This window comes from Montipora foliosa, unplaced genomic scaffold (assembly GCF_036669935.1).
Source record: "Montipora foliosa isolate CH-2021 unplaced genomic scaffold, ASM3666993v2 scaffold_382, whole genome shotgun sequence".
Lineage (NCBI taxonomy): Eukaryota > Metazoa > Cnidaria > Anthozoa > Scleractinia > Acroporidae > Montipora > Montipora foliosa.
Genome location: NW_027179682.1, coordinates 145,001 through 160,000, shown reverse-complemented (window position 1 = coordinate 160,000; position 15,000 = coordinate 145,001). Strand labels below are relative to the sequence as shown.

Sequence of the window (15,000 nt, the reverse complement as noted above, 5' to 3'; positions counted from 1 at the left end):
CAAGATGAAGGTAAAAAAGCCATCCTGGTGACTGTGAACCAAACTGTAACGTGTGGAACCTTCCTCACAGCAAATAATTTCCAAGAGTGCTGTAGTATTTTGTCTGTCTGTGAGACATACCATTAAAAAATGCCAACTACATTTTTAGTGGTATAGGAAAAAGTGAGAACATAATGTAGAAAAAAAATTCATTTCATGACCAATCATTATTTTCTTTTAAAACAGTGAACTGTCCAGTCGGCTACTTCTTCAATAGCACTAGCTGTCAAGCATGCGCAGTAGACGAATACCAAGATCAAGAAGCCCGGACCTCATGCATCTCATGCCCATCCAGGACTTCAACTTTTGGGCAACAAGGATCAAAACAACGATATAATTGTCAAGGTAAATGGCCTCAGTTATGAATCTTTATAGGCATAAAATGTTTCAGAGTTGCGAGTTTAACATATATTGGAAAGCCAGAAATTTATCTTTACTTACAAAGCTCAATACTAGTTCATGAGGTAGTAAGTCAAGCCAAACAAGCAATTTAAATCACGTGGTTACCATTGTAAACTCCACCGACTCATTTGCACTTTGATCACCTCCAGTATCCTCACAATCCATTATGGACCAATCCCTGTGTTTTTTTGGGGGGAGTAGTCCCTTGCAAACCAAGCTTCTTCTACGCCTGCATTTTACGGGCTTCGAAATTCCAATCACCAGCAAATACGTTTGATTTTCATTCCGAGATGATTTCATCCAATGGGCAAAAGAAAGCGTACTCATCGCCTCGTGATTCATGCGATATCGGTTTTTAGCGTAAAATTTACCGTGGAATTCACTAGTTAGGCAATGAATTTTTCTATAGATGAAAGCAAAGAAAATGATTTAATTATTAAAGCAGCAACCGGAAACATCACAACGCGGACAATTCGAAACCTTTTATTTACACGAACCCTACAGGCAGTAAGAATAAATAACCAGGGAGCTCCGCTTTTAGGCTTGGCTAAATCTCTATATTATCTTAAAACCTGGATCTTCGTGTTTCCAGTCGAACACAAAGTCTGAAAACGGATTTCGCCGCGAATTTCACTCTCGGACATCCATGTAAGGAAGGATTTCAATTAGTGAAATTCGCGACGAAATCCGTTTTCAGATTGGAAATCTAGACATCCAGATTTTAAGATCTAAATCCGGATTTCCCAATGGAACGCAACCTTATGCAATCAATTATGTAAATATAAATGCAAATGCTTTGTTTATAGTGGAAGTGTATTTAGCTATCTAGCTATTTCACAGGTACCCCACTTTTAATAATCTGAAAGAAAGAAGTCAAACTTAACAGAAACGTGATTAAGAACCCCAACTGGCTGGAGTCAACCAGTTGGCTATTTAAAAGGCGTGGTAGATCCAAAAAAGAGGTTAAAACGGGATTTGAACCCAGGGTAACCGTATGCAAACCCAACGCCCTAACTACTGGACCACGCCGCCTCCCTATGACACGTCTTTCCTTGCTAAGACGAAAACTCCATAGTACGTGAAGCTTGCCAAACCATCATTTAATACTTTTCATTGTTGTACATAAATGATGAAAAATAATTAATCCGAGTGTGTTCATTGTGTCAGAATTAACTGATTCCCGTATCATACTCAGGTATTAACTAATTAAGTTTTATATTTGAGTTGTACTGAGGTACTTTCCTATTTCCACGTAGATCTACCAATTGAGAAGCCTGACAATAAACAGCAAGGAATTCCCAAGATAAAGCTTGCTTTAATTATTGTTGGAGCTGCTCTCGCTGTTGTGTTGAGTGTTCTCGGTATTTGGGGTGCACGGAAATGTTGTCTGTAAGTTTGTCTCTTTTTAGTAAACTGTGTCTTTAGACCGGGCCAAGGAAGATTATCCCATGACACGACATTTTAGAATGCACAAAAACAGTTGACGTTGGTTGGTCCGAGTTTGAGTGGTATCATACCCTTTACTCCCTGCCCCCTATTCTTCTCTTTCGCTTGGGATGAACAACTATAGAAATTTGCGTGCGTTTGTCCAAGCTCCAAGATTTCCTAGCTCCCATAGTTGCTTTGCGAGCACAAGAACTGGCATTCATTCCACTTTCAACCAACCACACCCTAAAAGTTTAAATACAGAAACGAAATAAATTGTAAATACTTGATGGGCGATCAGTATCCATTATATGATAAAAGGTGTTTATAAAAACGTTGAAACTGATCTAGATAAAAATTATTAAAAACTGAATTTTCGACTGCAACTGCGGTCTTCATCAGAGTGACTAAAATATGCTGTTCGAGAGTAATGTGCTAAAACTAAAATAAGAAGTTACTTTATCCCCTAGGGCTTCAATAATGCCTTATAGACAGAAAGGAATGGCTTCCGCTCGTTCACCGCATTTTTGTCTATTGTGGAGTGCCATGATTCCAAAAAGATTCTTTTGTGCCAATTATTGACATTCTTTTCTAGAATTTCCACATAGCCAGTGTCAATGCCATGGTCAGTGGTTTCGGCGTGATCTTTTATTGCCGACTCTTTGTTATTATTAAAATCCATTACCTGCTGATAGCTTTAGTAAATAAAGAATAAATGCTATACCGAGTAATTGCATTGTGACTAAACTTGATAGACAACAAATGAAAGGAAACGATGTTATGTGCTTGTAATATTTCGATATAAATCTATATCATCTTCGGACTAAGGCGGGATACAAGAAGCAGAATTTAAATACTGCGAGATTGTGCAACAGTATAATCACGTGAAAGTGAAAAACAAAGAAACAGTTCGACAGTTTCGTTTCTTTGTTTTTCAATTATATCGAAATATTACAAGCACATAACATCGTTTCCTTGCATTTGTTGTCTATCAAGTTTAGTCGCAATGCAATTACTCGGTATAGCATTTATTCTTTGTTATTATAGAGTGGTAAAGTGATGACGTCACAAAAACTAAATTTATGAAATTATGGGATTTACTGAGATATTCTGAAAGTACATGATCAAGAATGGCCGCTTGCCAAAAATCAGCATATGGTTGCAATATGGGGGTAAGATATTAGCCCTTCCATGCTTCAGTAAGTCCATACAAATCCTTGTAATTTTGTCTTGGTTCTAAACCGTTTAGAACAAAGACAAAATTGTAAGGATTTGTATGGGGTCACTGTAGCATGAAAGGGCCAATATCTCATCCCCAAACTGCAATAAGCTGCTAATTTTTGGCAAATGGCCATTCTTCATCATGTAGTTTCAGAAGATCTTAATGAATCCCATAATTTCCTAATTTTAAATATTTGTGACGTCACACTTTACCACTCTATTAGTTCCTGGTTTATGCTCCCCGCCACGTGAATTCCATGATCTCTTTGTTTCCCCAATGTATGTGAAATCACACGACCGGCATTTAACCTTGTACACAATGCCTTTTGTTTTCGTTTCTTTTGGGCGATCCTTTGGTTTCCGAAAATAATGGGCGAGTGTTAAAATAGGCTTGAAAGCAGTTTTTATGTTCGCTTTGTTAAGCACATTTCTGACTTGTTCTGAAACGCCCTTTACGTATGGCAAGGTAGCAAAAGTTTTTGCTCGCGTATCTGTATCCTGTATTTGGATTGCAGCCGGTGGTCTGGGGCCCTACATTTCTCGATGAATTTATCTGTATAAGCATTAATTTTTAAATTTTAAAAACTGCTTTCAAGCCTATTTTAACACTCGCCCATTACTTTCGGAAACCAAAGGATCGCCCAAAAGAAACGAAAACAAAAAGCATTGTGTACAAGGTTAAATACCGGTCGTGTGATTTCACATACATTGGAGAAACAAAGAGATCATGGAATTCACATGGCGGGGAGCATAAACCAGGAACTATTAATAACAAAGAGTCGGCAATAAAAGATCACGCCGAAACCACTGACCATGACATTGCCACTGGCTATGTGGAAATTCTAGAAAAGAACGTCAATAATTGGCACAAAAGAATCTTTTTGGAATCATGGCACTCCACAATAGACAAAAATGCGATGAACGAGCGGAAGCCATTCCCTTCTGTCTATAAGACATTATTGAGGCCCTAGGGGATAAAGTAACTTCTTATTTTAGTTTTAGCTTATTACTCTCGAGCAGCATATTTTAGTCACTCTGATGAAGACCGCAGTTGCAGTCGAAAATTCAGTTTTTAATAATTTTTATCTAGATCAGTTTCAACGTTTTTATAAACACCTTTTATCATGAAGTAAATTGTATCTTTATCTATTTCCTTTTTTGTAGGAAAGGCCCTAGTATCGAACGTGCTTCAGTTGGTTTCTCCAATAACGCCTACGAAAACACCATCGAGTGGGAAGAATTGAGGATACGGGCAGGAATAAACAGTTCTAATGCGTAGGGTTCACAAAAAGAAGAAAGAAAATCTGATAAATTGTAGATAGTGGTCATGCGGTAATAGAATGAAAATCTCTTCAATAACAGTTAGACTGACGCAACCGTGTTTAGATAACTGGTAGCCAAGATTCGTATCTCACCGAACTAACCGTAATTTTGTATCATTTGCAAGAGAGGATTGCAAATGAACTATAATCCCTTTGAAGAAAAATAGAATTTGTGAATATGGGCGTTGTTGGTGTTATATAATGGTAATATTATTGAACTGAGTGGAGTGCAATTTGGTCTGAAATCTTACGTATGATTTCAAAATTGAACGAGTGCACAGCACGAGTTCGATTTCAAATCACAAGTATGATTTCAGACCAATATTGCACCACACAAAGTTCAATTACCACTTTATTACATCCATTTAGAAATCGCACGATTAAATTGCTCAAATACAGGATTTTAGTCGGAACCAATATTTTAATGATTCAGTAGAGAACAAAGGAACAAAAATTTGCCACGCAATGGCTTTTTTGTCTTTCATTTCCCTGCAGTTTGATTGGTTACTTTAAATAACCCTTGAAATCTGATTGGCTGTTTTGTTTTAGTGTCCTTTTTTCATTGGCTGGGGAGAAGATGCGCCTTAGAGCAAACAATAGTGCGATTCGTGAATAAATCGCACTGCTGAAAGCCAATCAGATTGCAAGGATCACCAGTGATTTCTAAATGGATGTAATAAAGTCTATTATTTATTTATCTATTTATTTATTAAAAAAAGACCCTCAGTCCGGCCGGATTTTAAAACTAACGACCTCCCGCGTGACAGCCTGGTGCTCAACCTCCTGAGCCACCAATGCGCGGTATTATAAAATACCCAAGTTTAAAAATTAAAGCACTGTGATTGGTCAAATAGAGTTCATTATAACCCACAATGCACGCAACCAACGTCTCACGCGTACATTATTATTTAGTAAATAAATCCCTTTCGGCGGCTGGTATACCGGAGGATAATGTCCAAAGCTGAAAGATTGTCCAAAGAATGAACAGTTGGCAGAGAAGCCAAGCTTCGAGAGCATCTCCGAAATCCTGAGGACAACCTTTCCGCCAAGGGCATTACATTCTTACATACTTAATTGACCGCTCCCCAAAGGGGCTTTTCAGGGCCAATAAAACACAATGAAACAACGGAACGGTTAAGAATTCCGATTGGCCGCTGGCAAACCAGTTGGCTATCTACAAGTGCAGCTGGGAAGTTGAACCATAGACTACCAGGATCAAATTCAACGAGTGGTCAGATTGGGTCTTGAACCCGGGATCTCCGGATTTTCAAGGCAAGCTTCCTAACCACTGGGCCATGCTGCCTCTGATAAATCAGCAAGCTGGAAAGGGGTTTATTGATTTTAAAACGCTCCGATTAATTATCAAGGCTAACACACTAAGATCGTTCCTGCATATTTTGTGGATGTTGTCATGTTTCTTGGTACGAAATTGTCAACCAGATTTTTCATTTCTCCGTCACTGGCTTTTGCAAAACAGGTTTTTTTTTTGTTGTTGTTTTCCTTGACAAACTAAAGTTTAGCTTATTTTGACGCCAAAATTACAATTTCTCGGACCTCCTGTCCCGATGGTTTTTAATCCAAATTTCCATTTCTAATAGATGATTGTACTACCCAAATACCGTATGTGGTATTTTTCAACGCGTTTGTCATCGGAGACTAATTTTATGGCATTTTAATTTGGTGCGTGATATTTCCATCATTTCTTTACATATCAAAAATTCCTTTCAAGGTATTGGAGTGCATTCATCTGTGACTAAAGGTGCTGAGACACGAGAGGTTATGTTGCAGGGACATGGCGGGGAAATGTAGCAGGGACAAAATCACAACAAGCGTACACACATGAAAATCTTTCGGGTACATGTTTCAGGGATATGTTACAGCGAAATGTCGCCTCGTGTGAACTGATACTTTTGTACTGTGCAACACCAATTTGGGGGTGATTTTGTCCCTGCGACGTGTCATGAAGTTCAACAAGCTGAACTTTATGAGACGCGTCGCGGGGACAAAATCACTACCAAATTGCAGTTGCACAATTATAAAATTATCATCACACACGAGGGGATATACCGCTGCAACATATTCCTGAAACATGTACCTGCAACATTTTTATGTGTGTGCACATGTTGTGATTTTGTTCCTGCTACATGCCGCCTCAGTGTGCACTACACAAGTTTTTTTGTCGCTGAGCCATGTCCCTGCAGCATGACTCCTCTTGTCTCTGCACCTTAAGATGCAACAAAGTGCGGTTTTTTTTCGCAATAAAGTGAAGCAGCAGGCGCTTCTGCAGCAGACTCGGTCGTTCTGAGTTTGAGGCCATTTGTGGGTTTATAGCACTTATATACACTGTTTAAGCCTAAGCACTCGTTCAAGAATGGTTAGCTTTTATAAAATGTTTGTTTTTCTTCATTTTTCTTAAGTATGATGCAAGACACCCGTCATGTAATCTTCATGAATTTTTGGGGGAACAAGTCGTGGGTGACACGCTGTCCCTAGTTACATATTATCTGACCCAGCTCGATTTTGCTGTTCGCCATTGTGAAAATCAATAACCGCAAGCCATATCCTAGCTGGCGCATAGCACGTAGCCCGAAGGGCGACCAAAGGCCATCTCTTGAAGGGTGACCGAGACACAAAGTGCCGAGTAATATACTGTAAGCCGATCTTGCGAGCCCTCACTCTCTTGGTTTGCGGTATATAGAATGTGTAACAAAATTGTAACAATCAAAAAACTAGGCGCTCGAGAGGCGCATGTGACTTCTGCGGAGATGTATGAGAGGAAATATGAAAGAAGTAGAATATTCTGTTATGTGAATAGGGGAAGCTGAACTCTGGGAATTGATTCACCAGAGCTTTCATATCGATAGTTTCTCGACAACAACAAAAAATGATAAATTCCAAACGTTCGATAAAAAGGCCAATAACTTGGAATGTTACAGGAAACAAATTTAAAAACCTCTCCTGTGAGGTACATCGTTTCTGAGCTATTTGTCAAAGCGTTTTACTCACCTTTATAATTGAATTTTTTGTAGAAGGATCAAAGTGCTCTAACATTCGGACTTCACTTTGCCATGTAAGGGGGGTGTGCGGAAAACGAAGACCTGGAAAACAAAGACCGAAGACCCGGAAAACGAAGACCCCCAGAAAAAATAACATACCAAACAGCAGATAACAAAGTAATTAGAGACAAATGCTGAAGCTGATAAAGAATCCCAGTTATCAAGGAAGGAAAGAGTGGTGTCCTTATAGGTCTATCTACATGGATGTAATGAACTGATTTGGAATTAAGCGTAATATCGATCTATTTTCCTCTAGACTTAATTTTCGGGTTCAGAAATATGTTTCATGTTGACCTGATCCTGGAGCCTTTTACCCATTTCCACCTTTCTGTATTATTTCAAGAGCCTTCCATAGTAAGGAAGCAACTGGAATACCAGTTGTTCCCAACTGGCCAACTTAAACTTGAAGGCCACATATATGTCCATGTTATTGATTTTTCCTCTGTTACCCGTGGAAGGCTCAAACATTGTTTTTACCAGCACATGCAAAAACACTTCATCCACTTCACAAACAACCCCAGCCCCTTGCATGCCACTTGTCGGGGTGGGAAGTTAACCCCGTTTTGGTTACTGTAGCAGATGGTATTGATATTCTTTATGCACTGTAAAAGGATGGATGTTCTTGTAGTATAGTTAACACTGCAAGGACTGCTCTCTCCACTGTGGTTTACCTACCAGACGGACACTCATTTGGCCATCATCCTCTAGTAACAAGATTCGAGTCAAGGCCCACATTGTGTCGTTATCAAGAAATATATGGAACATTGATGATGTGCTACAATGCATGAATTCACTGGGTCCCTTAAATGTGTTATTGTTAACTTTGTTACTTTCTGAGCAACTTTGTCAGACAATTCACAGCCTTAAAATTATTGATATGAATACGAGTGATGATCGTGTATTGTTTCCAACCAACCTGCACTGTCACAATGAAGTAGCTTCAATGGAGAAACTTACCTAACCCGATACCTACTGTTACCCAATTCCTACGTGTAAATGGGGTGGGCAGAGATGGCTCCTGAATTGGCAAAATAGGCAACCTACGCAGTGATCCACAAAGATCATCAGAGGAAGCAAACTGCACATATTGCGACCAAAGCAGTGATCCATCCGAGGCAGTGATCAGCAGAGCAGACAACTGCAAATATTGCAACCAGAGCTCACACACAAGCACAATCATGGCGAGGCAAGCCCCTTCGGTCACCTTGCAGAACATGAAGGGTTGAGAAGACCATGGGACGCATTGACTCGAGATTAACTTAGCCTAAATGATATTTTTAGCTACATGATAAGTGTTATCAAAATAAACGATTGTTGAGTTGTTCTTTGGGTAGTGATTCCACACAGTGGATGGGGCTATCCACCCCTTAGAACAACTGGGGCCTGATTCAAAACTATCAAAAAACCCGTTAACATTAATGAATGATTATTGTGTTTTCCAAAGCAACAAAGTAAGTTGCAAAATAATGTTTGGTCTATGAAAGCTTCTTTTTTGTGATTTGTCTTTCTTATAATGACAAAATTCGCATATGTATGTACAGTCAAGTAAAAAGTGTCAAAACATGTAAAGAAGTGTAAGAATTAAGAAAAATGAGTACAAAAAAAAGACAGTAAAAAGTGTACAAAGAAAGGAGCTTCGAACTAAAAAGCTTAAAAAAGAAAATGGTTTGAACCCACGTGTTACATACTTGGATGGAATAAGATCTTCTGATAACTATCGCACCCATACTACAACCTTTAAACATACGCGTTGCCCACAAACCTATAACGAATCTACGATGCTTACTAACAAATGCCGATGACAAAAGTGACCACAAGAACAAACAGGGAACAGTATATAAGACCACATGCTGCGATCACCAGGCCACTTACATTGGTGAGACTGTCAGAAACCTAAACATGCAAATTACGCGACCAACAGTGTTGATCTCAATAACAATATTGATGAACGCCATTAAAAAACAAAACACCTTATCGACTGGGACTTTGCCAACCTAGTGTACGAACTATTACCAGCTCCTTACATTAGACAGCGTGTATAAAAACGCAGAATAAACTACATTGAACCGTTGCCAACTTCTACCTGCGCCTTACAAACGATTACTCAACAGCAAACCTTAAAGTGGTACTACGACCAAAAAAACAATTCTTTTTTTTCTTTGGATTTCAAAACTATGTTAACTAAACACTAACTGACCCAAGTTTTAAGTTCTGATTTTAAAAAGAAACCGGTTTATTTTAACTGGAATTTTCTTATTTATTTGTCCGCCATTACTAAATTTAAAATCTTGAGAGAGCTGGGTGGAGGAGAAAATGACGTCAAAGACTCACTAGTTTAAATGACCAGAGAATCGAACAGGTTAAGGAAACGGTCTTCCTCGGTGTAGTCCTTGATGAAAATCTGTCTTGGAAACCGCACATTTCTCAAGTAGCTCGTAAAATCTCGAAATCAATAGGTGTCATTAATAGAGCAAGATTTTTTCTACCTAAACCCTGTCTAAAAACTCTTTATTATTGTTTAGTTTACCCTTATCTTCATTATTGTATTATTGTCTGGGGATCTACGTACAAAACCAATCTTCGCCGTCTTGTCTCTTTGCAAAAGCGAGTTATCAGAATTATTTCTAAATCAACTTTCGATTCTCATTCAGACCCTATTTTCAAAGAATTAGAACTACTAAAACTTTCCGATATTAGACAGCTAGAATTGGGTAAACTTATGTTTGCTCTTAACCATTCTCTTTTGCCTTCAAAGTTCAACAATTATTTTTCTTTAAACAAACAAGTCCATAGCTATGCCACTAGACATGCGAACGATTTTCACCTTCCTTCTTGTAGAACAAACTTTCGTAAATTTTCTGTCAGTTTCCAAGGACCTACTTATTATAACTCTATAGAAAATGATATTAAAGAATCTAATTCTCTCCACTTATTTAAAACGAAATTGAAAAAAAAAATTATATATGAATTATTAGTTATAAATCTTGAAGTAAATAGTTATATTTCTTCTCATGTCTGATATTATTTTCATTCTTGTTGTTACTTGTATCATACTTTATATTCTGTCAACTCAGTCTATGTAATTAGTTAATTTATACTTACCTTCATTGTATTTTACTTTCGATCCAGGCCTTACCGTTAATGTTAACTTTATTTTTACTCTGAGGGAGCCAAATGTCTATAAGCCTCATGGTTTCTTTTTGGGCTTCCTCGCCACTTTCATTTGCTTTTGTGTAACTGTTTTGTTTTATCGTTATTTGTATTTCGTGGTAAATCAAATAAAGCTACTAACTAACAATGCAATGCGTGTGTACGCGGCCGAATTAATATGCAGCACGGGAGTTTCGGGCTTCCAGACTTTTAAACCCGTGTTTTGCATATGTAATAAATTGCGTTTACACGCTGAAATTTTAAGCTAGTGAGTAAATGACGTCATTTTCTCTAGATCCAACCCTCTGAGGTCCAATCGGTCAGTTTTGAACGTGAGTAATGGCGGACCGTGAAATCCAAAACTTACACTCAAAATAAACAGCCTTTGGATAAAACTCAAAGCTCAAAATTTTGCCAGTTAGGTGTTAAGCAAACACGCTTTCAAAATCTGAAGAAAAAAAGGAGATGATTTTTTGATCATAGTACTACTTTAACTACACACTTATTTTCCCTGGGGGACTCGTATACCATGCCCCTTCTATCCCTGTTATCACGTATTCAGCGTGCAGTTCTGGGTCCGCGGGGACGTATTACGTCACCACATTCCTCTAGTTAGTTATAAGGACTTCAGGTCTCGCCCCTCTGTGTCCTGCCTTTGAATGAGACGTTGCCTACTTCGCTTCTTTTCGTTTTGCGCTTGTTCATCGCTGCCCCGTTTGTCTAGTTTTCCATGGCGGATCAGGTTCCCGCTGTCGTTGATAACGCAGCTGTCATTCAAGCTCTTGATAGTCAAGTTCCCCAAGACGACCAGCCACTTCAGGCTCGGCAAGGTGACGCTGTAGCTAACCAAGTTCAGGCTGTCGGTCCCGTTCAACCCGGAGAACCGGCTGCCGAAATGGTAGGTAGTTTCGTTCCTTTTGCGGTTTGCTCATTTTTCATCCCAGTTGTTATCACGGGTTCGTTACCACTTGTGACTCAGAGGTACCCAACGAAAGTATAGTTCAAAACCACTTAAACATAGCATCGTTAAACATATCTTAGTATTTAAACGGTAGATATAGGCATATTTTTATGGCCTAAAAATTTTTCATCTGCGGTTCGGATTTCCCAGCTGAAAGTCTAGTGATCCGAAAATTATAGAGATCAAAAGTAACCTTTTCGAAAATTTCAGCCAGAAAAAAGGCTCCCGAAAATTCTAGGTGACCTTTTTAGGGAAAAAATGGGCAATTATATATTATAACATTTTTCAGATGTTCGAAAATCCTAGGAGAGGCAGGCAAGCAAGACATTTTACAACATATGTTCCGAAAATTCTAGATCTCAAATCGTCTTCCGAACAGATATTTTCCGAAAATTGACGTTGGGTACCCTGAATGACTAGGCTTCGGCTCGTTTGTTTCACAGTTGCACTTGATTTTGTAGTTTTTGCGTTCTTATACCTCATGGTGTGGGATTTTTTTGTTCTAGTTTTCTAAATTAGCGAGGTTGCCACCGTGACGCCGAATTTAGCTGCTCTTGCGAGTTTGACTCGCCGAATTTTAGCCGTTCTAAGGTTTATCTCGCCGGCGAAATTTTTTTCGCCGGATTTTTGGCGAAATAGCGAGTTTGTCCCGCCGGTGTTACGCTGTTCATGCGAGTGTGTCTCGCTGGTTGTTAGCGTTTTATAGCGTCCGTTCCTCGCTGGTTTTTGATGTTAAAGCGAGTGTGCCTCGCTGGTCGTTAGCGTTATAGCAAGTGTGCCTCACTAGTTTTTAACGTCATTGTAAGTGTCTCGTGGGATGTTAGTGTTCTTGCGGGTGTGTCTCGCTGGATGTCAGCGATACAGCAAGAGTGTCTTGCTGGATATTAACATTATAGCGAGTGTGTCTCGCTGGTCCTTTCATTATGGCGAGTCGTCTCGCTAGTTGTTTGCTTTATATATAGCGAGTGTGCTTCGCTTTGTGTCATTGTTATCGCGAGGGTGTCTAGCTGGATGTCAGCGTCACGGCGAGTGTGCCTCGCTGGATTTTAGCATTATAGCGAGTGTGTCTCGCTGGTCTTTTCATTTTAGCGAGTTGTCTCGCTGAATGTCAGCTATATCGCGAGTGTGTCTCGCTGGATGTCAGCGTTACAGCGAGTGTGTCTTGCTGCATATTAACATTATAAAGAGTGTGTCTCGCTGGATGCTAGCTTTAAAGCAAGTGTGTCTCGCTTGATGTCAGTGTTATCGCGAGCGTGTCTCGCTTGTTGTCAGTGTGGCCCAATTGTTAGGGCGCTTGCCTTGAGATCCAGACATCGGGTTCAAGACCCGTTCTGATCACTCGTTGAATTTGTTCCTGGTAGTCCCTGGTTCAACTTCCTAGCTGCACTTGTAAGTAGCCAACTGGTTTGCCTCCGGCCAGTTGGGATTCTTAACAGCTGTTATTGTTCTGTTTTGTCGTTTCGTTTTAAACTGTGTTTCATTGGCCTTGAAAAGCCCCTACGGGGAGCAGTCAATTAAGTATGTATTGTTGTCAGCGTCACAGCGAGTGTGCCTCGCTGGATATTAGCATTATAGTGAGTGGGTTTCGCGAGAGTTTTTTGTTTTTTGTTTTTGTTTTCCAAATTCACCAGTTTGTCTCGCGAGATTTCGTGTGTTTTAGTTCCTTGATTTAGTTTCTTTATCTGTCCCGCCACCTTCATTTAGCTAGTTCGGTCTCGCGGGATTTGTCTGTTTTGTGATTTAGTTTTGGCGTCCGTTTAATTAGGCAAGTTTGTCACCGTGTTTTAAAAGTTGTCATACCGAGTTCCTTCGTGAGCTTGTTTTGGTTTATCGACTTGCCTTATTATAGTGTTGGATTTTTTCACTGTCTCTCGTGGGACTTATTTATATTTTTTCTTCTTGTTGTTGTTGCTGCCCGATTTCGCTAGTTTTTGTATAGCGTAGGACTTTTAAAAGCTTTTACAGCTAACCTACTTTGTGGCACTTTGATATTCCTTTATTCCATAAAGCGGGTTTGTCTCGTTGGGTTTTAGCTGTTTAAGCGAATTATTGGCTTACGGTGTTGCGTCTTCTGTACGTTAAGATGCACTTGGTGACTGCTATCTGCAACTGTTGTTACAAATCGGAGTTTTAATTTTTAAGGATCTCGCTACCTTTCAAAAGAATGTAAAGTCTCTGCAATCAGATGTCACTAAAAGTTCCGTCAACTCTGTCCTGGACATGGTACGCCAATTGGCGAGTCCTCCAAGTGCTTTGGTGGATCCATATGCGCTCGTTGCTGCACTGGAACAATTAGTGGACGTATCAAAAATAATAATAATAATAATAATAATAATAATAATAGTAATAAGCCATTTTCAATCAGTGTCGACCCCTTGTCCGAGAGCCTAGGCTTGCTACCGTGGTCATTCAACTGCTTGGGAACAAAGAGGAGAAAAAAGTGGCCCGCCAAATCCACAAGCACTTGAAATCTAGCTCCTTTCATCCATCAGTTTCGAGTCCATACCCCCTACCAGGGCGGTTCCAGGGGGAACGCCGTTATGCCGCTCAGTCCAGCCAGTCTCCTACAACTCTTCGGGCTTTTGGAAGGAGTCATAAAGCCCAAGTGCGGGGAAGGTGTTCTTTATGCCGGAAGACAGGACATTTTGTCAGGAATTGTTCTCATTTGAATGGTCGTTAACGTCTTCCATGTTGCCTGTTCCAGAGTGTGAAATAAAGATTATTTGTTGCTGACTTGTATTCATTTTCACGATATGTCTATTATTTGTGCCCATTTTATTCGTTCACGTCTCGCCACTCCTCTGAGTGGACTTCTGGGCGAAGCTTCCTCGAAGGGATTTCCTAAAATCCTTTATTACTCTGTCCCTGGACGGGGTATTTCGGGGTTGCTTCGCTTTGGAGTCTTACCTCTGCCGTTTTGTTCCTTTCTTTTGTAGAGCAATCGAAAGGGTCTCAAAAACCTTTCACATTCGTCCAGAAGAAGCTGTTTCTTGCCCAATGTCGGTCCGTCTGTGTGATTGGAGGGGTGATCCCCAAAACGTAGCAACCTCGATGCCGTCTCCTGTGTTAGTTTCTTAATGCTTAGCAAAAGCCTCTGCTAAAGAGGTCCTGTTTAGGGATCTAGAAAGCTTTGTAGCCGGAGAGATTCACAGTCATGTCGGAGAATGGGAAAAATCGTGGGTTCTTATTCTAAACAACAGGAGGTCTTGCATTACATCAGACAAAAGATCAATGTTAAAGAATTTTTCTTCCCATTCCGGGGGGATTTTCAAGGCTCGTGCTATAATACTGCTGCTCCTCCAAAGATGGTATCCCCTATTCATAAGTCTTGCATCGGATTTGAGCGATTTATTTCTGATACCCGAAATTGTTCCCTTTACATTTGGAGAAGGGTTGGCTTGGTTGATTCTCCTCACCTCATTAT

General features: G+C 39.8%; 1 protein-coding gene across 3 annotated transcripts in view; it reads left to right on the top strand.

Moving 5' to 3' along the window:
* The window catches only part of LOC137987712 (uncharacterized), an 82,795-nt gene extending 76,654 nt beyond the window's left edge, over window positions 1-6,141 (top strand). For all 3 annotated transcript variants that reach the window (XM_068833784.1, XM_068833785.1, XM_068833783.1), the window contains exons 26-28: window positions 226-384; window positions 1,698-1,830; window positions 4,252-6,141. In XM_068833784.1, coding sequence (XP_068689885.1) covers window positions 226-384; window positions 1,698-1,830; window positions 4,252-4,366 — 407 coding nt within the window. In that variant the 3' untranslated portion in view covers window positions 4,367-6,141. The remainder of the gene's footprint in view (window positions 1-225; window positions 385-1,697; window positions 1,831-4,251) is intronic.
* Window positions 6,142-15,000: the final 8,859 nt, after the last annotated feature.